The sequence below is a fragment of the Pectinophora gossypiella genome, chromosome Z (genome assembly GCF_024362695.1).
Source record: "Pectinophora gossypiella chromosome Z, ilPecGoss1.1, whole genome shotgun sequence".
NCBI lineage: Eukaryota > Metazoa > Arthropoda > Insecta > Lepidoptera > Gelechiidae > Pectinophora > Pectinophora gossypiella.
In genome coordinates, this window is record NC_065433.1 from 1389340 (window position 1) to 1412362 (window position 23023).

Here is a 23023-nt window from a genome sequence, read left to right on the forward strand (position 1 = left end):
TGACTTTTATCTGGTAGCAGCGGCCATCTCAAGTGACTGCCTGTCTGCCCTTCCAACCCGAAGGGAAAACCAGCTCAAACAAGTTACGTCACACTTTATGTGATCACACAGTTTGCCGTAGCGGTTGCTACGGCAGCAATAGCGTAGCAAACCTACGCGAAAGCTACGAATCACCGCGGAAATAAGTAACACAGAAATCATAAACTCCAAAGAAAAAGCTTGTATTTTACAACAATCTACATACGTCCCACTACGGGGCACAGGGAACCACGAGGTGTATGGAACATACTCCACCACGCTGCTCCACTGCAAGTTGGTATTGGTAATCAGACTTGTAGAAATATACAATATTAATTGTTCTATATTAGTTTTTATTTTCATTTTATTATAAAAAAATTCAATTTAGTGTATAAACATAAATTATGGTTAGGTATATATGTTAGGTTATGCTTAGAAAAAATAATAACAAAAATATAAAGTAGGTGAGACTTAGGTAGATTAGGATTTATGAAAACGCTTTTTAATTCGGTTAGATTTTTGCAATGTTTCGCATTGCATAAAATTACGCCATAACCTTATAAATATCTCCAAAAAAAGTCACAATTATTCCGAATAACAACAATAACACGTTATTCTATATAAAAAAAATCATAATTTAAAAATATTCTACTTACATAGTTACACAGTATTTACGTACACATGTACATAAATAACAATTATTCTGAAAAATGTAAAAAAAAATCTTTAAAATGTTTTAAATGCCTAACAAACAAGTTGGCATAAGCTAACTGCACCAGAGAACTTTAATACCCGTACTAACTTAATTTGGAATTCGGTCCATTCGCTCAAATTAGTTTTAATTAATTGTAAACTAGTATTAACCGGTGATTTTAGCGTAGAGTTGTTCGGAACGCGAGACGACTGTGGAGGCTGTACAGTTCCGAGCCAACTCTAATAGAGGACGGACGTACTCTGTCCCTTACGAAGTTACAAACGTATCGAAAACTGGCGGGCCACACGCGCTATTCCGACACATCCACAATGGTTCTCGAAACTGGTAACACAAAATATTAATATTACTCGTGTGCTTATAAAGTATAGACTTAAAAGTTTATTGTACGACTTAATTGTACCCGTCGGTGGCATTCCCACGTGAATAGTTAAGCGGCCTGAAAGCCACTAGTTACCACCAGTGGCGTGTAGTGGAAGTGACACGCGCTCATTTTGCTAGTTCTTTTTTATTTTTTAATATGATCGAGATGTCAAGCCGACAGCAGTTGTACCCTACGATCATCGCTAGTGAGTAACTCGATTATTTTTTAAACTATTCGATAATTTGCATATTTGAATTACGTTCGATATTTAAATAAAAGTTGTTTCGAAATTTAAAATTTGAAAGTTGTAATACAACACCTACAGGATGGCGTGTAAAATCTTGTTGCTACTATTTTACATTCTTTTGGTAGCAATTGGGAAATATATAATAAATATAATAAGGTACGAGCGAAAATTTCGCGTTTGTCGCATCATAGTGTGCAAACACGACCACCCGGTGGAAGTCGACATTGACATGGACGACCTGGTCCTACTTCAAACTTGTATGATCGTCGCACTAATTCTACTTTCAATCTTTATTATGAAACTGCACCCAAACAGCCGTTTCGTGCAGGAATTCTGCAATACCATCATTTTCATATCCTTTATATTTCTTATGCTGAAAGTGTTTTGGTAATTTTTTTTCAGACAACGACACTGGTGACTCTGAATCGAAGACTTGTGGTAAAATCCTTGTGATTTTATCATGGGTCCTTGTTGTAGTCACCATGCCCTTCTCTCTTTTTGTTTGTTTTAAGGTTAGTTACTATTTTTTCAAACAACTTTTATCAATCACTTGCTGCACCGCGATTACCTTTACCTGCAGCGTCATGGCTTGTTTACACGTTTATTCACTATGCTTTGCGTATTTATTATTTAAATTTATTATTTAGATGTATTAATTTAATAAATAGTAATAAATATAATTATAATTCAGTGAACGGAGTGACTAGGAAGAGGCGTTATTACTATATATTATTTATGTTATCAAAAATACACATTATATTATATAAAGAAGGCGATGTGATGTGAATTTTGAATGTGATAAGAAAATAAATGGGACAGGGTAGTAAAGAATAATAAATTGTAAGTATTTTTGACTAAAAACCTTTTGATTTTCAAAATTGTATTTTTGGAATCAAAACGTAATTGTCAAAATACAGGGAGTATAGATTGAAGAGGAGAGTATAAGAGAGTTGTGACTATATTTTAAATATATATACATATATTTAAGATTTATATATTTTTAACAGTATTTTTACACTACCCTTAAAAGGCAGGTTTTGAGTGCAAGACAGGTAAGATCGAAGTGTGGTCACTGCTAAAATATAAATTACCTTTCTTTTCTTTGCAAATGATATACACCTTAAACTTTGATGTTGTAACACAACCCTGCTAATAGATTTGAGGCTACTTGGGCCTTCCACCCTGTTCCATCTGTAAGTGTGAAAATATCTAAGCCTAGGACCCACCCCCGTAACAGACTCAGTTATTGGACGCACACCAAATCAATTCTTGATCTAGTGTATTTTTTTAAAAGAACTATTTTTTTTCTCTGTCGTTTTTAAAAAGAATGTCTCATTGTGATTTTTTTGGTTGTGATTTTTATTGGTCTTATTCCTCTACAGCAAGTATTTAAATCAAATCAAATATCCTTTATTACACAGAACTTAACTTTTGAGCATATTGTGTAGGTAATCCAGGAAGAAATAGCTAAATGGCAGATCGATGATCAAAATGATTAAAATGTCAACATGAGACCATATTCGTGTCGAATTTTGTCCAAAACGTTTTTTGAAGCGAACTTTAAGTGACGCGAATGTTTTGTTCAGGAAACCTCCACTTTTGTAAGATTTATTTCAATTTTTTTTACACATTAAAAGCCGATTTTCAGTAAGCATCCCAACAGAAAATTCTCGGGAAATGACTTATCTGATATTTTGTAGCGCTAAATATCTTAGATTAAAAAAAAAATACATTTAATACCATCCAACGCAAATCTCCAATAATCCGCTTCTAATGAAAACTACAATAAAGTTTTCTAGCTAATGGTTATAATTAAGAAAATGTCTGATAGATATTTTTATCTGACAGAATTATATGGTCGGTTAAGTTTATTATACTTGAAAGAAAGAAAGAAATAGAGATTATGGTGTTTTGAGATGGGCGCCACAGTACAAACGTCACAATTCTCATTAGGGCAGACGGACAGACTTACGGTCCACGGTTATCTAACTACAGAGATCTAAAAAATAGACACTGTTCAGTATATAACTGTTGGCAAGTGAATAACAAGCCTCAAGCATTGCTACCTCTTGGCTCGGTTATAAATAAGCTGATCCCCCGGTCCGCGACTCGTACGGATTTTACCAGATTAGGGACACCTTTTGAATATTTGCCACAGATTTGTTTGCCAAATTTTAAGTTAGGTTACTTAGTAAAATATTTGTATGGCTGTGACTTTGTTGCTAGGCGCAATTGTTATATATTTGGTAAAGTAGGGAATCTAGGTCAAAAATGGGAGGAGAGGTCGGCAGGTGCAACGATGGGAGGGAGGGAGGCTGCGTTGTAAAATGTCCTATCCCAGTATATTTTGTTGCAGCAGCAGGGCGGGGCCTCACAGTCACCCGTCACGTCACTTGCGCACAGGCTCACTCGCTGAGCGCACTTGATCCCAGATCTTTGTGCGTGTTAAAGACGTTATCTATCCTCCTTAACCTGTTGACGAAAACTTAATTTTGTCACTCGTGTACTTCGTGTGTGGGTTCTTTACCAAGTTTTTAGTAAGTAAATATTTGTTATTTCCACGTCGTTTTCTAATAGCGAAAGTTGAATTTTGCAACCGAATTAAAAATAAATTGTTCTTTCTTTAAATTTCGATAAACAAAAAGCTTTACAATGTTTGCATTTTTCATGAAGTTAGTACTGTTAGGTTTTGTATTGATTTTAGGTGCTATTCATTGCATTCAAACAATTTTGCTAATCTTTAGGCTAATGCATCTTCTTATACATACTTTGATACCGAGGTCACATGTTTATTGTATTTCGTGTAATATTCATCTGGTTGATGATGATAATGACACAGACATGCCATGGGGAACAAATGACCGCGAATAACATGCATACGTTGATGGACAAAACTAAAACCTTTTCATAATATCATCATCACTAATTAAGAGCCACGCTCTTGTCGGTGTAGCATTCTCCATTCTTGTCTATCTGTCATCAGCCTGTATCCACCCACTGCTGGGTATAGGCCTCCTCTCTTTCACGCAATCTTTTCGAGTCTGTGCGGTTCATCCTTGTCTATCAAAGGCCAATTCCTTCACTTCCTTATAAGATACGACGCTCACCTTCTCTTTGATCTGTTCCATGTCAGCTCTTCTTGGTCTTTCTCTTCCTCTATTTCATGGTAGCTTTCCTTCTATGATGTTTTTCATTAATTCTTCGTGTCTTACTAAGTGTCCAATCATCTTGCCTCTTCTATAGTGAATAACTCATAATATATGTATTTAAATATTCATATTTAGGTACAAATTTATTCAGGTATTATATATTTGTATAACATTATATTAAATCATTTTTTTTTCTCTTTTAAACTATTTTTTAATATAGAACACAAACATAAACTTTTACTTGCCTTCACGTGATTGAAGCCACGATGCGAACTCCATCATAAGTGATGAACCTTAAGGGTGATCACCCCATCGTCCATTATAATGGTCCATCATCTATCTGATACAGTATGCCCTTTAACATCACAAATGTCGTGTGTAGCTGAAAACTCATGGGAATCCGACATGCAATTATTTTAATGACATCGTGATATTAAAGTTACGTACTATCACGCCTATTTCCCATTGGGGTAAACAGAGACTACGGAACTCCACTTATGCATCTTCACTTCTTCCACTCATCAAAGGCTTTATGCATGCAGCAGTTTAAAGTACACCCGACCTGGCCTTTTTTAAAAAAAAAACGATACGCCTGGGTCTTTCTCTACCAACTCTTCCGTAAATTTTTAAATTTTATAAATAAATATTATTATGTATTCATTTAAGTTGTATTTGTGGGAGACACGGCTTCCGTGCCTCACTTAGCAGGGTCCACAGAATACCAGCGTCGTGGCTCGCGCCGCGGCTTATGCTGAGTGAGGCCCTTTTATAAAGGACACCACCACCATCGTTGACCAGTCCATACACTCAATTATTTGTGTTTCTCGTGTATGTTGTTGTTTTTTTTTTTATTATGTGTTTGATTGTAAGTTATGTGTTACTCCGTGTTTTTTATTGTATATTTGTTGTTTGTTTTATATTTGATAAATAAATAAATAAATAAATTTGTTGCTGTGGTGTCCCTTTATAATAAACGTTTCTTTCTTTCTTTCTTCTTTCTAAACTTGCATCATTATTTTTTTAAATCTTTCAAATTAATAAAACAAAATTCGATCTTCCCTGTTCTGCAATAGTGATTGTAATTCCACAATGAAACTGATAATTCTGACAGTGTGTACAGTGCGAAAGTATTTTTCTCTGCTTTTACTAGAACAACCGAATATGCGAATTTTTAATATTATCACTTTTCAGCTGAGCGAATTGAACACCAGTAGCTTTAATTAGTTGGTAGATTTTGCTTTGAAGAAGACGCTGACGTCATCCTGAACTCTGAGAATGGTTTCCGACTCGAGGTAACCGGTTACTATTAAACATAATTAATCGTAAATTGAGCTATGATGTATTTATTCATTTGTTTAAAAATAATACAATATAGTGGGCTAGTAAGAGGTACAGCTATCGCATGACGAACTTACCTACTCACATTTCACCGATCTTTTCTATTTTATTTCTTTTCTTTTTTATTTATCATCTTGGCAAAATTAATGAATCGGTATTAATGGTAGCTTTAAATTAATATAATAATAATAATAATAATTAATAATAATAATTAATTAATTGCTTAATTTATGTTTGTGACATGCAATAAATGAATATGAATATTATTAACGTTCGGAAAACAGGGTTAAAGGGGGTTTAGTAGTGGATATAAAAGGGTTTTTTGTTAATAATTACCCGGAAGCCAAAATTAGGGTTGTGATTTCAAATAATATATATTTTAATATAATTGAATGTGGGATTTTATGGGGTGTTGGTTATTAACTATTGCCGTTTTTGAGGCCTATGACCAGCTGTGGGACGTATTACGTCCAAATACGGGCGGGGCTCGCTTTCGGGAGGGCTTTTTGACGCCTGATATGGTTTTCTATATATTTGTGTGTTTTGACGTATTTTAGTGTAGGTATTTAATTTGAATATTAAGTATTGTATAAAAAATCATAAAATATTGTCATATAATGACGTTCAAGTATGTGTTATATTTATTCTTCTCGCTCGAAATTACGATTAGTTATTGTTAATAGTAATTCTAAGGGCTTCAACACAAAGATCTGGTGCGGTAACGCAACACAGCAATGCCAATATCGCTGCCAAATGTTAATGTGCCAAGTTTAATGTATTGCTGCCCTAACAGTATATTTTAGAAATAAGTACAAATTGATCAATCAATAACTGACACGTCACAACTTGACACAACATAATAGGACGACCTCCAAAAAGTATTGAAAGTTCTGTTGTTCTGTTTTCCATTTCAATTGTGCTTCTAAGGAGTTAATTATTGATTGATTGTTTGACAAGTAGCAGCAAAAAGGAAATGTTTGACTTATTCGGTTAATACTAGTTAGTGTTATGCCTCGTTTACTCAGGTTTTACGAGAAGTAGATGCAGGCTCACTTTTTATCATGGTGAGTTAATTTGAAGTTCGATTGAACTAAACTTTCATTGGAAAATAATTTGACATTTACTTAAGTATAATTAAAATATAACAGCTCTGCATATCTCCCCTACAGGTCACAGGTTTCCTTCAATCCACCCGAAATAGGACACTTCAAATCAGTAACTAACTAATAACCTCACTTGTCATAAGTTACAAAATGTTAAAGTGACTTTGTACGGGAGGTTTTTTGATTATTTGCATGTGTTTAAAGGATCAGTTTGCATTGCAAAGTACTGAAACATAAGTGTTAATTCTTACTTACTTACAAAGAAATTTTAAGAAACCCTTCACTAAAATGTCAACGAAAACAACCCTAATTCGGGTACAAATCAACAATTATATTTTCATCCGACAAACCAGACTAAACAGGTCTTGCTTTCCGTGATTGACAGTTAACTTGCAGCTGAAGTAAAACAAGTGTAAACGAGGCTTAAGGGTATATACGTGTGTGAATATTGCTGTTCATACAAGTTTTTTCCTCAGGTTGTACAAGAGTACGAGCGCGCTGTCATCTTCCGCCTAGGTCGTCTTCTGTCTGGAGGAGCGAAGGGTCCCGGTGAGTAGAAAATTCTTGTCGGTATATCAGAATTACTTAGGTTCCTCACGCGGTGATACAATTCACGCGATATCAAAACAAGTATAATACCCTGATACCGACCCGGCGTGATCGCCTCTTTCCATCATTTAGGGCTTATCTCTATCGGCCCACTAGGGTCGATTAATTCTTTCTGAGAAAGTTCAGAAAATTCTTCTCAGATGATCTTAGGTTCGCGCCCAATTGGGCACCTTCCAGCCAGCTCTCTTAAATTTTTGTACCATGTGAGAGCCCTCAGCGCTCCCCAACTGTCCGGCCAAGTAGTTAATCCAATCCGAGGCGAATTTACAACAAGTCAAGTAAATTGTAAAAACGTAGGAAACAATGAGTTATGGCGTCGTAAATTGATTGAAAATCTTTTTGTTACATGAAGTCGACTGACAAGTTTACCAGCATATTTTTGCTCTCCATGCTACTTTTTATGGTAAATGAGCCAATGGTTAGTCCATCGTATAAGTTGTTTGAAACAAATATGGTATACTTAAGTACCATCTAGAGAAACGATTAATTTTATTTTCAATATTAACTAAAATATTATAACAAAAATAACAATGTTAGACCCGTTCACACTAGAATTATTTCCCGATGATCTGATTACTCTAGCCATAGAGGCGGCCAATCAGCTCGCGACACCAAACACTTCAGAACCCCGATACCAACCCCGCCGGCGTGGTCGACGATTTCCCTCATTCAGCGCTTATCGCTATCGACCCACTAGGATCATTAATCCTTAAAATATTCTTCCTCTCAGACGACGCCCTGAGTCGAGGTTCGCGCCCAACTGGGCACCCTCTGGCCTGTTGTCTTAAACGTTGTACCGGATGAGAGCCTTCAGCGCTCCCCATTTGTCCGGCCAAGTAGTTAATGCCATCTGCGGCAAATCTACAATAAGTCACGTCAAAAAAAAACTAGAATTATTTCATAGCTGAATATTTTTTTTTTTTTTTTAATTAAAGATGGGTTTGCTCTTGACCCCATTCTTCGACGAGGTAAAGAGATATAAAAAATATCTCCCTGCACATATCTCTTGTGCTAAACATTACCCATCCAAGGATTGGATGGTTTAGCAAACATGACAAATCTGTGTCCATGGTTTAAATTCAAATTCAAAAATATCTTTATTCAGTAGGTAACATAGTTACACGTTGAATCGTCATTTTTTACATAACGAACGTCTCATCCGAATAAAACTACTGCAGCTTCTCACAACCTGTATAGCCGGGGAAAAGAAGCTGCAAGAAAAACCTCGGCACAGGGCCCTAGACGTTCTTTAAAAAAATAAACATAAAATATTGATATACAATTGAGTAATTTAGCTGCCTAATATCAGTTCTCAGACAGTTAATCCCATGCTAAATAATCACTAACTTTAGAATTACCTTTTTTGGAAAGTTTTTGTTTAACTACTGTCTTAAAGCAGTTGAAAGGCAAATTTTGAATGACAATGGGAATCCTATTGTAAAAACGTATACATTGCCCCTTAAAAGATTTAGTGATCTTATGTAATCGACTGACTTGTAAAGCAAGTTTATTTTTAAAAAACATTTGATTCTAAAGGTTAGAAGCTGAAAGGACGTCGCGTTGTGTGGCCACCCGTCTCTTAGCTTGTCGCGCCTCTCGCCTCGTCCGCGCTTGCCTCGTTTCGTAACCACAGCCACGCACTCACTATATTTTTTAAACAGTATAGGCTCGCGTTTGACCACAATCTCATAAACTGCCTATATACGTCCCACTGCAGGCCTCCCCTCAATCAACCGGAGGGGGTATGGAGCATACTCCACCACGCTGCTCCAATGCGGGTTGGTGGAGGTGTTTTTACGGCTAATAGCCGGGACCAACGGCTTAACGTGCCCTCCGAAGCACGGAATCATCTTACTTTTTCGGACAAACAGAAAAGACCTTACCAAACAAAGGACAGTCTCACAAAGTGATTTCGATAATGTCCCCATCGGGAATCGAACCCGGACCTCCAGATCGTAAGCCTAACGCTCTAACCACTAGACCACGGAGGCTGTCGACCACAATCTCACCTGATAGTAAGTGACGATCTGGTATAGGGTGGATCACGCTTACCTACCTCTTGATTTGTAAACACGACGTACTTAGTTTTACTTAATTACTCTAGCCTTGTTAAATAATAATGTAAATCTATAGAAGAACGGAGTTTCCTGTCACAAGCAAACCCCGATACCGACGCCGCCGGCCCCGATACCGACCCCGCCGGCGTGGTCGACGATTTCCCTCATTCAGCGCTTATCGCTATCGACCCACTAGGGTCGATTAATTCTTTCAAATATTTTTCCTCTCAGACGACGCCCTGAGCCGAGGTTCGCGCCCAACTGGGCACCCTCAGGCCTGTTGTCTTAAACGTTGTACCGGGTGAGAGCCTTCAGCGCTCCCCATTTATCCGGCCAAGTAGTTAATACAATAAGTCACGTCAAAAAAATAAAAAAATGTCACAAGCAAATCGTTGATTAAATAGAGCCTCCGTGCACCTGATAATGTAAAAATAACAAAGATAAAGAAATAGACATGTTAATTTTTATTTTATTTTATTATTTTATTTACCTATCAAAAGCCTATTCACTCTGAAGACTCCCAAATTATAACAAGTTGGAAAAACAGACAGTTCCAATCCTTCGCTGTTCGCATCGAAAAGATGGTATATCCACAAGATTTAAGAATGAAATGCCCGCCGACGCCTAGTTGTCCGTAGATGGAATGGATTGGGTGGAATTAACTCGTGAAGTTCCTGTGCACACTGTGTATCCTATAAAACACCGACAGACTTAACGGTCTGACCCTTAAGGGTCACACGATTCCTTTCTGAGACCACTGACATCCCTGGTGCTTGCTCCTGCATTGGACATGAATATCTCTTTCACTGTGCTGTCGTCTGCATATTCAAATTCAAATTCAAAAATATCTTTATTCCGTAGGTAACATCGTTACACTTTAAATCGTCAATTTTTACATAACGAACGTCTCATCCGAATAAAACTACTGCAGCTTCTCACAACCTGTATAGCCGGGGAAAAGAAGCTGCAAGAAAAACCTCAGCACAGGGCCCTAGATGTTCTTTAAAAAAATAAATAACCATAAAATATTGTTTATACATTGTTTTAAATTTAAGTGGTTATTATCATTATTAAAGCACATAATAACGAAAAGATGAGTGTCGAAATATCGGGAGTCTCATATCCCCATCTAAACGCGGTAAGAACCCGTTATTATGTGCTTTAATTATGATAAAATATTGTTACCTAAAGATACCGGGCAAAATCAGCAGGTCATTGATGTGGTGCAGGAAAAGAGTAGCGGAGACATCAGACTCCTGAGGGACTCCGGTATTAATACCATGTTGATCAGACGAGCACCCGTCAACGACTACCCAAATCAATCTATCCTTCAGGAAGTTTGATATCAAATAACACAGGCTAGAAGGGTCCCCATATGCTGGAAGCTCATCAATAAGGCTATCGTGCCAAACCCAAAAAACCTTTGAAATATCAAGAGATATGAAACGTTTTCGAATAAAACATGTCGCATTTACAATGACGATTGAAAAGCCTTATTCTTATATTTCTAGGATAAAGTCTACAAGCTAATGCTACATAATATGCTACATAATAATACATAATGTTACATGTTCATGTGTGAACTCAATGTGATATCTGGTGATATTTGCGGTTGACAATAATCGCCATCCTGAGGGTAGTTTCTTATTGTTAAACTTGGCTACTTTTATGTTACGATACGTCAATTAGGAACATGAATTAATTGTGGAAACTATTATCAAAATTATTCTTAACCTAATTGGTTAAATATGGTAATTGTATTATTAATAACTACCCCTTTATATTTTATTTTATTATATATTGCATATTTGTTGTACACTCTTGACATTTGTACTATTCGGTGGTGGAAACTTTTTTGGCTTATGTTAATGTTTAGTTGTAATGTATAATTGTAATGTTATAGCTGTTTGTTTCCCAAATAAATAAAATAAAAATATAGTATAGCAAGAGCCTCGCATTGATTCTCTGTGGCCTCACTCCATAAGTGTGTAAGCGCACACAAGAAGATCGCCAGTTGACCTGTTCCGGCGGAAACCAAATTGGCGGTCATTGAGTAGATCGTAGGCTTCAAGGTACGCTAGCAGGCGGTTGTTCAGGTTTCGCTCTATTGTTTTACAAACAATGGAGGTTACTGTTAGTTAGTTAGTTAGGAGGGTCGGCAGGACTAGCTTTTTTGGGCACAGGTTGCACATTGGCAAGCTTCCATGGTGTCCTGAACCCAGAGGGAGCCGGTAGAGATATGTCAGTACTAGAGACAACCCATGCACATTTTTATCTACTTAACAGAGTATGCGCGTGTAGACAAGTTAGACAATATTTAAAAAATGTATATAAATAGTAGTTGTTGATGGAGTCCGAAACACAACACTGCGTTCAAAAACGGGAATCGCTGATGTGGGACGAAAAGCCAGACTCAAATGGGATTGGGCCGGACATGTTTGTCGCATGCACCCTGAGCGTTGGGCACGGATCGTCACGCATTGGGTGCCTCATGACGGGTACAGGCGTCGTGGTAGACATCGAAAGAGATGGCGTGACGGCTTGGACGCTTGCCGGAGGGACTGGCCGGAGTACGCACAGGACCACGAAAAATGGAAAGAGGAAAGGGAGGCCTTTGCCCAGCAGTGGGATCTTGTAGGCTAGATTAGATTAGTAACAATACGAAAACATCAGACTTAAAACTTACTTACAGAAAATGGCAATTAGAAAATCAATGATGCATCCCCGTATAAAAAAATATCTCACGATTCGTTGTAGATGCGTTGCGTCGCCGCCTGTTCAGTAACTCTACGCTTTACATTATCACAATTACATGCCACACGATGCGCTGTGACGAGGTGCCATTTAATAGCTCTATGATTTCAACATGGCTTGGCTTATGTTATCATAAGCTCACAACTATATCCCAAAGGATAGTCAGAGGTACATCCATCGTAAGATTATCTACGTACCCACACCTCACCGAGCTTTCTGTTAGACTAACGTGATAGGTCGTGAGCCGTATCGCCGTCTATAATGGTCGAGCCAACTGTTACTGAATAGGAGGTAGTGCGTTGAAATCATAGCGCTACGAACCGGCAGAACCCGTGTATCCTCTCTTAGAATGTTCTAGAATATCGATCTTGTCTTCAGGTATCTTCTTTATCCTGCCGTGCATCGACACGTACGCTCGGGTTGATCTCCGCACACGCACTTACGACGTTCCACCACAAGAGGTAAGCCTTCGATAAAGAAATAGTGTTACAGAATTATCGGTAGTTTTAGAATTGGGTCGTGTACAGTCATGCCCAATATCATGTACCCACTTTAGAATCCTCTCGCACTATCATATTTGACATTAAATGAGACTTAGAGGTTTAATTTGTCAAAGAAGTTGATGTGACATGGTTTCAAAATGTATAGCAATAGGGTAGTTTCCAACTAGTGAAATCAGTTACTTTTTACTAAACGTCAAAACACGAAATTTGTCTGTTACGTCAAATTCCACTATGACATTAACTCAGAATCATGGTCTGAATCATCTCTTTCTCTCTCTCTCTTTATTTAAGAACTGCGCTCTTGTCGGCGGAGTAATCGCCATTACTCCATAGATAGGGCGTGTAGAACGGTGGTTGCCCCAATCGCCTTCCGTTCCGTTCCGTTTCGGTCTGAATCATGCCCCTTCAATATTTGTTACGACGTCACTAACATCCTGTATTACGTCCAGGTACTAACGAAGGACTCGGTGACAGTCTCAGTGGACGCAGTGGTGTACTACAGGGTCCATAACGCCACCATCTCCATCGCCAACGTGGAGAACGCGCACCACTCCACCAGGTTACTTGCGCAGACGACACTCCGCAACACAATGGGCACGCGGCCGCTGCATGAGATTCTGAGTGAACGGGAGACCATCTCCGGAAATATGCAGATCTCTCTGGATGAAGCCACCGAGGCTTGGGGCATCAAGGTGGAACGAGTTGAGATGTAAGTACTTATTATTATACATGATCATCATCAGCCCATTAACGTCTCCACTGCTGAGGCACGGGCCTTCCCTATGGATGGATAGGGAGATCGGGCCTTAAACCATCACGCGGGCCCAGTGCAGATTGATGGTTATTAACGACTGCCAATGCAGCCGAGACCAACGGCTTAACGTGCCTTCCAAAGCACGGAGGAGCTCGAGATGAAAACTTTTTTTTTGTGGTCACCCATCCTATGACCGGCCTTTGCGAAAGTTGCTTAACTTCAACAATCGCAAACCGAGCGCGTTTACCGCTGCGCCACCGAGCTCCTATTATACATACATAAACTCAAAAGTAAATAAGTAGCCGTAAAACACCTCCACCAACCCGCATTGGAGCAGCGTGGTGGAGTATGCTCCATACCCCCTCCGGTTGATTGAGGGGAGGCCTGTGCCCGGCATTAGGACGTATATAGACTGTTTATGTATACATAAACTCACGCCCATAATCCCTAACGGGTTGAGCAGGGACACAAATAATCAAATACAACTTGCAACCGCTGTCGATACGATTTCGTAAGCTGGATATGATAGATCTTATGGTGATAAGGAATAAGCCTATCGCCAGAGATCCGCTTATTGTAATAGTAATGATTACCTTAATGATAAAAATGCCTGGTATTAAATGTGTTTCTCCAGTTATCAAACAACTTATAATGTATGAATAAGAATAAGAATAAGAATAAGAATAAAATAAATTTATTGCCAGTAACAATGTACATTTGCTATATAAACTAAGTACTTAATTATGAATATTGCGAATACGGGCAAAAGGAAATGTCTCAGCTTGTGCTGCCATGTATATCTAAGTACATTGATTTTGATATGTGTTGCTGTTGCAGTTTCATGTCATTTCTTCTCCTCAGCCATAACTTGCGAAATGACGTAGATTCAAAAATGTTACATTGAATTTCAACAAGTTTATCTATGACAAGTACGTTGCATAAATTATTCCTGATACTGATTTCTGATCAGCCTGTAATATCCTAACCAAACTAGGGATCATAAGGTTATTTTTGTGATTTGTCCCTACTGGGTGTCGAACCGGGAACCTCCGGGTCGTGAGCACAACGCTCGACCACTGGACCAGGGGTTCGTTATTAAATATACTTAAAACAAGATAATGATTGTCGTTGTTGTTAGCCTAACAATTCGATTGGTATGTATGAACTATTGTCATGACAGATATTGATTATTAAATCACCGGGTCGAAGGTTTGAGTTAGGTTTATGCACCTTATAGAGTAAGTAATAGAGATACTTTTACAGTAAATTGAATCAAACGGTAACGTTTCATTGACAAGTAGAGGGTGTCTTGTTCGATTCAAAAGTAGGACAAAGAGTTTTAAACCATGTAGTCATAGCCATTGGACTCACGATCCTAAGGTCCTTATTTCAGTTTCCAGTGGCGACATGTAAAATATAACAAAAAATGGGAATGTCCTTAATGATTATAACACAGCAGGCCGACCTTGCATCTCACATAAAAGAAGAACAATCATTAAAGCTCTAGACAGACGGACCGCATTTCAACTGCAATCCGACTGCTAAATTGCAGTTCCGATGCAGTTTGAATGCAGTTGACACAACTGCAACAATTTTGTTAGTTCAATTGCAGTCGGCGTGCAGTCGTGCTGCACAGTTGGTTTGCAGTTCTATTGCATTGTGATAAACGCTGACAAAATAACTTATAAACTTCAGCAGGAATATATACAGTTTATTAAAAACACTTCACAAACAAATCCAGTATTAGAAGGCACGGCCAGGTCTAAACAATATAATATGTTGTTCTTATGAAGGTCGGGGATGCCATGAGTTAGTGTAAAATTAAAGGAAATGCGGAATGGAATGAGAATTTCGTAATTTAAAAAGATTGACGGTCAGAACGAATGGCCAGTATGTGCAGAGTTTGTACTCTGCTACAACATACCTCCGAAAATGCATTTCTCGGGAATCAGTGAGTTATACAGACTCTACAGATACCTACGGACTTCTTTATTTCCACAACTCGGGACTATTAATAATTGTCCCGGACTTTTGAAAGGAGTGTGTGGGGACGAAACCAACGGCGATTGTGTAGGACTATTGCATATTATTATGGGAACAAAAGGAACTGAACTATTGGGTCGGGGGTTAGTGGACCGGGATACTGGGGCTATGTGGGACTATGGCGCTTGCTCGATGTAAACATACATAGCCATTTCGGGTCGGCTTTTTAATGTCCCACTCTTTTTTCATTTCACTCTTTTTCATTTCACTCTTTTTCATTTCACTCTTTTTTAATTCCACTCTTTTTCATACTACTCTTTATATTCTATTGTTTTATTATACCTTGCTCTTTTCCAGAGATGATTATTAGGTACAGCATGGATTTCCAATAAAGTAACCTCGAAACGATAACTTATAATTACAGCAACTAACAGGAGCCACTCTACCGTCGTTAATATTTAACCCATGATTGATGGCTTGACACTTCAAGCACAGTAAATATATGCTCCAAGTTTGAAATAAATTATGTCAAGCGTGTGTCGGACTCAGGAACTAAGGCCGAGAGAAAGGTTATAAAAAACGTCGAAATATATTTTGTCTTAGAAATATACAATAAATCTCCTTCTTATTTTTTTTATAAATACCCCGAAGTGTATAAAGTTTTTCCAGTTCTCGTAGCACGTAGCGATGTGCTACGGAATTAGGCGTAGCGAAAACGTAGTATAGTCATCTCCCTATCCATCCATAGGGAAGGCCCGTGCCCCAACAGTGGGGACGTTTATGGGCTGATGATGATGATGATGAGGAACTTTCCAGACTACGTTCCTCAAAAACAATATAGATGGCAGTGTAAAGATATTCCTTCGATAAACCTTCTAATTTAACAGACATATGCATCTTTTATCTTTGTTTTCAAGTATAAATGATGACCCTTTTTATTACACCCAGGCACAATTACATCTTCCACCCATAACTATCAGGGATGTTAGGGAGCTCTGTAACCGTGACCGAAACTTTCGGATATCCGATGTAAAAAATCATAACCGTAACCGAATCCGAAATAAAAGTTCCGGATAATATCGGATAGAGACACGTTATGACAAATTGTTTTGATCGACTGGCATTGTTTGTAAATTTTTTGTCATTATAACAATATAACTTGTCGTTATTAATGGAACCACTTTATTACCTATTCGTATTTTACTTTTGAAATTCCTTAAAAAAATAAAATCTGTAACCGAAATTATCCGAAACTAACGGATAATCCGAAATAATTTATCATCCGTATCCGTAACCGTATCCGTTAATAATCATTCTTGAATCCGTATCCAACCCGTATCCGAAATTTCATATCCATAACATATCTGATTATTATTATGGTCAAAATAAATAGAAGCAATGTAGGTAGCAACATAATTTTATAAATAATGTGATCCAAAAAACAAGCAACAGAAAAAAATATCAGGTTATATTTTATTGAGCACAAAAAACACAAAAAGAAAATAGGAAAATACAAAAAATGCAAAACAGGCTTCAAGGCAACGTTTATAAATAACCGAAATGTATGAACGCTGTAGCCAAATTATAGTCGATCGCGACAAAACTACCGCCAATTGACGAATAATAATCAGTCTATAAACCCCGTGGATTCAATCAGTATTATTGGCACTCATTTAATAACTACTTTGAGGTTGAGCAATTAACATTACATTTCTGGGTTCTTTTGGTGCATTGTCCTTTGCAGAATTCATCGTAAATCCGTTCCAGTACAGGTTATAATAGGATATTCATTTATTTGTGCAGTACAGCCACATCATATACTTTAAAACGTTTTAAAATATATTGCAGGTTTTGTTGTGAAATATACAAGGTATTAGAGACATTGTAATGAAAACTTTGAGGCATGATTCAGGCCATGATTCTGAGTTGATATCATGTGGAATTTTCCCAAGTTGAAGTAAAATTTTGCGACAGAAAATTCCACTTGATATCAACTCAGAATCATGGCCTGAATCATCCCTCAAAGTTTTCGTTACGATGTCACGAACACCCTGTTTGTATGACAATTACGGCGTATTAACTTATACATTTAATAGTGAATATTTAAAAATAAAATTATAATTACACACTAAATTCAAAAAGTAATTATAAATAGTTAGTTTTTAAGTAATGACATGTGTTTTTTGCATACAAAATGATTAAAATAATTAAAAAATAAAATAAAATATATAGATATTAAGTACTTACTTAATTAATCTGTTGAGTTTTATATCTAGAATTTTTCTCATATATTTATTCAGTGAATCTTAAAACAATCAAGATCTAGGATTTTTTAACAAAAAGTATTTATATTTTGAAGACCAACATACGTTTCCACAATGACAAAGAATAAGGAATAATAACTACATAATAATAAAGAACGATTGAGGAGCTCGGTGGCGCAGCGGTCTGCGATTGTTGAAGTAAAGCAACTTTCGCAAAGGCCGGTCATAGGATGGGTGACCACAAAAAAAAAGTTTTCATCTCGAGCTCCTCCGTGCTTCGGAAGGCACGTTAAGCCGTTGGTCCCGGCTGCATTAGCAGTCGTTAATAACCATCAATCCGCACTGGGCCCGCGTGATGGTTTAAGGCCCGATCTCCCTATCCATCCATAGGGAAGGCCCGTGCCCCAGCAGTGGGGACGTTAATGGGCTGATGATGATGACGATATAGAACGGCAACTTTCCACTCCCCACCAGCGGCTGAGTTCGGATTATCCCTGGTATTACTTTAGTCTTCGATCGTTTGGGCGTCAGACGTCACACACACAGATGCGCGTGTACGATAACATCAATGTGTACAGTCTGTGTAAAACGAGGTGTTTTGTATGAAGTGTCCGGAATATAACGATAGCGTGAGAATATAAGCAGATGACAAGCCCTTATGTTTCTTAAACAAATCAAAGTTGTAGTACTTACTTACCCTCAAAAACTTTCAGAACGATAACGCCTTCCTAAATTTACAACACGCGTTTTAATAATAGATAATAAAGTTGTTAGTTACAACTACTTACTGAATTACCTAATTGGCCACTTGACAGTTGTAACAATAAAATATGAAATATGTCGGATATGGTAGTACATACATACATACATAAACTCACGCCTATTTCCCACCGGGGTAAGCAGAGACTATAGAATTCCATTTGCGGATATGGTATGGTATGGACAATTTATCCAATAAGTAGTTCTTTTTTATTAAGATCATTTTTAAATATTGGCAGTGTAAAATATAATCCGTATACGAAAGAAGTCCCGAAGGCCGCGGCGCTACTGTCGCAGATTCTGCATAGAATTATTATGACTTGTCACGTTAGTTTCATTAAAATCCGCCGACTTCGTTCGTGGCGCAAAATACTATTTCAAACCTAGTTTATTTTTAGTTTGTGTTTTGTAGTAACACTGTATATTTTTACAAAATAAGAATGCGTTTTTTTATCTATGTAAAATAAATTGAACTTCGTGTGACGTCACATGGCTTTTCGGCGGGAAACGGGAACGGGACAGTTGCTTTCTTCATTGAGTAATCTAAATAATTAATACGAAGTGGTGTTTTGTGGTTAATGATCGCATTAAGTTAGTCGGAAGACATTCGCGAGTGTTATTATATTGGAGTATTCAATAAACAAAGTGTATCTGCCTATTTTCGCTTCGTGCCGGGAAGCCGCTTCATAACTCAAAAGTTTATGCGGACTTTTGAGTTAATTCGTTTGGGGTTCGGAGTAGGAGTCTACTCCGAGGGTGGGGGCTTAGGTTTCATCATCATCACCTTTCATCATTTCATTAATCATCAAGAAAAAAAATACGTCAGACATGGCTGTATGGGCATAGTTCCCTTTGCCTTACCCTTCGGGGAAAACCAAAACAAAAAAAAAACTGACGTCACATTTCACAAAATAAACAAAAGCTATCTATCTGTCAGGTTTCAAATGATACTGTTTGACAGTTTCTTTGTTTATCGAATTGTGACGTCACTGGGCAAAATGCCACGTGACCAACCGTTTTCGCGCGAATTTTAAACTAATTGAAAAAAAATGTGTTTGTTTCTATTATACAAAGCTTTTTCGAGAAAATATAATATCTTAAGAGGTATCAAATAAGCAATTGTATTTTTTTAAATACATATCCGAAAACTGTCAAGTTGACAATTGTAAAGAACAACTTTGAGCCTTGAGTTGGAAGAACGCTTGACTCTAACTGTAATAAAATATGAAATACCCAATTCCCAGAACGCGCCTAGCACCAATGATTATCACGTGCTCAGCAGTGAAGGAAAACATCGTGAAGAAACAAGTTTTATGCAAATAAAGAATAATTAAAACTGAAAGCGACATTTCCGAGAAATGCGTTTCGGAGGTATGCGAGCTAACCTATATTGGCCTGGTGCATTGGTCCATTCGCGGGTGGGAAGGTCAGACAGGCAGTCGTGTCTGTAACAAAAAATCGGACCTGTCAAAACTTCAAGTTCGGTAAGGCCTGTAAAAAATGAGGCAACGCTTAAGATATGATGAACTTTGATATATATAATTTAAATTAATAAAAACGGATGTTATGGTTACTTTTTGTTAATTAACTTAATATCTCATATCTTCCATTGTCTGGAAACTAAAGAAACTAACATACGAATATATTATATAAACTCATGCTTACCTCTGGCTGGGGTAGGCAGATAATTGAGAGAATTTTCAACAAAATAAAACGCATAAGTGCGAGTCGGACTCGCACTCCGAGAGTTCCGTACGCACTGCCGTAACAAATGAAATGAAATATAAATTAATGAATGAAGATAGCTTTGTCTTTGAAAAACTATTGTCTCCATACATCGATCCAAGTCGCGATTAGTTTATCAACTACAAATAAGTTTGTGAACGCAACAAAATGTGATAGAATAACAATACAGCTTTCGGAGCTGCTTTTAGAGAATCGCATAACTAAATACCTTCTTTCGCAACAGCAAAGACGTGCGACTGCCTGTCCAGCTCCAACGGGCCATGGCCGCGGAGGCTGAGGCAGCGAGAGAGGCCCGGGCGAAGGTAATAGCGGCTGAGGGAGAGCAGAAGGCTTCGAGGGCCCTTCGAGAGGCCTCCGAGGTCATCGGAGACAGCCCCGCGGCGCTTCAGCTGCGCTACTTGCAGGTATTACACGCATAATAATATATAACTTCATAATATAGAGGTACATATTTATATGTCATGGTCAGGTCTTAGAATTGATCAGTTCATGATGTGCTCGATCATTTCAAGAAATTTTATGACATAGAATATCACTCGTTGGCCATACCATGATGTAGTTTGGCAAAATCAATGAACATAAAATGTTTAACGACATGAGCAACTAATATACTAAATGATATGACCAAACGTTGGCAATCACATCGTAAAATTAGTAACATTATCCACCGGTAGTGGCGCTGGTGTCGATTATATTTAAAATACGATTGATATTATAATCGACTAGCTTTTGCCTGCGACTTCGTCCGCGTGGCGTGTCATAAAATAGAGATCTTGGTGTGTGTGGGAGAAAGGTAAAAAATGCTTAATTTTACTTTAACGGCGAAATGACAAATGGCAAATAAAAAAACTTAAAAAGACTTATAACCTACAATTATTTAAACAACTTTTAGAAATTACAACATAAAATTATAAGATAATTCAAGGGCCGTGAAACGTCCGCCTGGAAAATTCAAAAAACTACATACTAAAGATTTGAACCATCCAAGAATAGTGAAAAGTTTTTCCGCAAAATTCAATATTTGCACGACCATCAATGACGTCTGCCCTCACGCGTCTGCCGCGTTCCGGTTGCTCACTCGGGTATCAGCCTACCTTAAGCGGTTTACATTTTTCATACAAAAGGATTTTCCCGGTAATTCCAGAATTCCTTTCTTAGTGCACTTCTACGGTACCTAAGCTACGTCCCTTCCAAATTTCAAGTACCTACGTTTAGCCGTTTAGGCTGTGCGTTGATGTCAGTCAGTCAGTTTCTCCTTTTATATAATTTGTAGATGACTCAATGTAATTGATCAATTTTCCATATCGATAGTATTGATTAAGTAAATAATTTTGATCCTAAGAAATTGATTGAGTATTTTTATGACAAATCCTACATTAATGATATGGCCAAACGTTAATTGAAATATCATTAAACGTTGACGTTTCAACGATATGGTCAACTTAAGTGCAATGGTCGAACACGTCATGAAATGATCAATTCTAAGATCTAATGCTGCTACGACATAATATATATTACTTACATACACACACATACATAACCCTTCATCAACTCTCATTAAGTAAGAAAGAAATTACATTATATATTATATAACTTCGATATATATGATTACAGACGCTCAACACAATATCGGCTGAGAAGAATTCAACAATAGTATTCCCATTGCCCATCGACCTTCTGACTTATTTCATCAAAGCCAAAGAAGAGGCATAAAATACTCATAAACTGTTAGGTATGTGTCAATGTGAATGCAATTCCACACCGTAACCCTATAAATGATACACTGCTAAAGTTATCAAACGGGTTGAAGTTAGTATCAAATGAGTTTTGCATAAAACCGGTCGTATTTTACTTGCTTTGAGCGTCCCCTGAACTTTATATGAAAATTGTTAATGGGCGCAACAAAAATCGAGACATTTATTGTTCTTTATACGAAACGGTGTTCTTATTTTAAAATTTCAGAACGAGTCAATGATTGAAAGTACTTACTTGCATTCAGAACTATATCATACTAGATTCATTTGAGAACAGTTTAGATCGATAAAGTTCTATCTCAGAGTTCTATGCAAACTAGACGGCTTATGCTGCGACATTTGATGGGTTAGACAATGCGCGGGATTGCAACATCGAATCTGATTAAGTAAGATTATTACTTTTTTTTTCACATTTACATATTTTTTGCAACATTCAAACTATCATATATTTTATACATTTGAATAAAAGGCATAGGTAAATATATTATCCAATAAAATCTCAATGTTAGAAATAGTATTTCAAATTTTAAGCTCGTTTCATAATAATATTATCCCATTATTCGTCATTTACGTAAATAGGCATCGTAAGTCTTAATAATATATACCAAAAAAAATAAAAAACCAATAAGAAAATACTAAAAAAATCAGTAGATATTAGTTTATTCTTAAGCAGAAAATACCAAAAAAAATGCAAATTGCCAAAAGAACAAAAATAAAAGTAAATGTTAGAAAGTCATAATAAGATAGATTGTTAAATTGTAATAGAATAAATATATATTATTTTAGTTCGTAATATGTATTAGTAAATAATATTTTTTTATTGATTGTACTATACTTAAGTTACTTTCAATATTACGTATAATAATTATAAACATAGTTTAAAAATATAAAGTCCTAAATTAATACCAC

General features: G+C 37.1%; 1 protein-coding gene across 1 annotated transcript; it reads left to right on the forward strand.

Annotated features, from left to right (window-relative positions):
* The first annotated feature begins 1250 nt into the window (after nucleotides 1-1250).
* LOC126380149 (band 7 protein AGAP004871) lies at nucleotides 1251-22562 on the forward strand. The gene is made up of 7 exons (XM_050029407.1): nucleotides 1251-1299; nucleotides 1744-1853; nucleotides 7408-7480; nucleotides 12730-12812; nucleotides 13304-13563; nucleotides 20584-20764; nucleotides 21975-22562. The coding sequence occupies exons 1-7, from the start codon at nucleotides 1251-1253 to the stop codon at nucleotides 22071-22073; spliced, it is 855 nt and encodes a 284-aa protein (XP_049885364.1). The 3' UTR covers nucleotides 22074-22562.
* Nucleotides 22563-23023: the final 461 nt, after the last annotated feature.

Excerpts from the sequence above, each read along its gene's own strand:
- LOC126380149 (XM_050029407.1), top strand. The coding sequence starts at position 1,251 with ATGATCGAGATGTCAAGCCGACAGCAGTTGTACCCTACGATCATCGCT. Across the intron at positions 1,300-1,743 it reads GTACCCTACGATCATCGCTA|ACAACGACACTGGTGACTCT; the intron begins GTGAGTAACTCG and ends ATTTTTTTTCAG. Across the intron at positions 13,564-20,583 it reads AAGGTGGAACGAGTTGAGAT|CAAAGACGTGCGACTGCCTG; the intron begins GTAAGTACTTAT and ends CTTTCGCAACAG.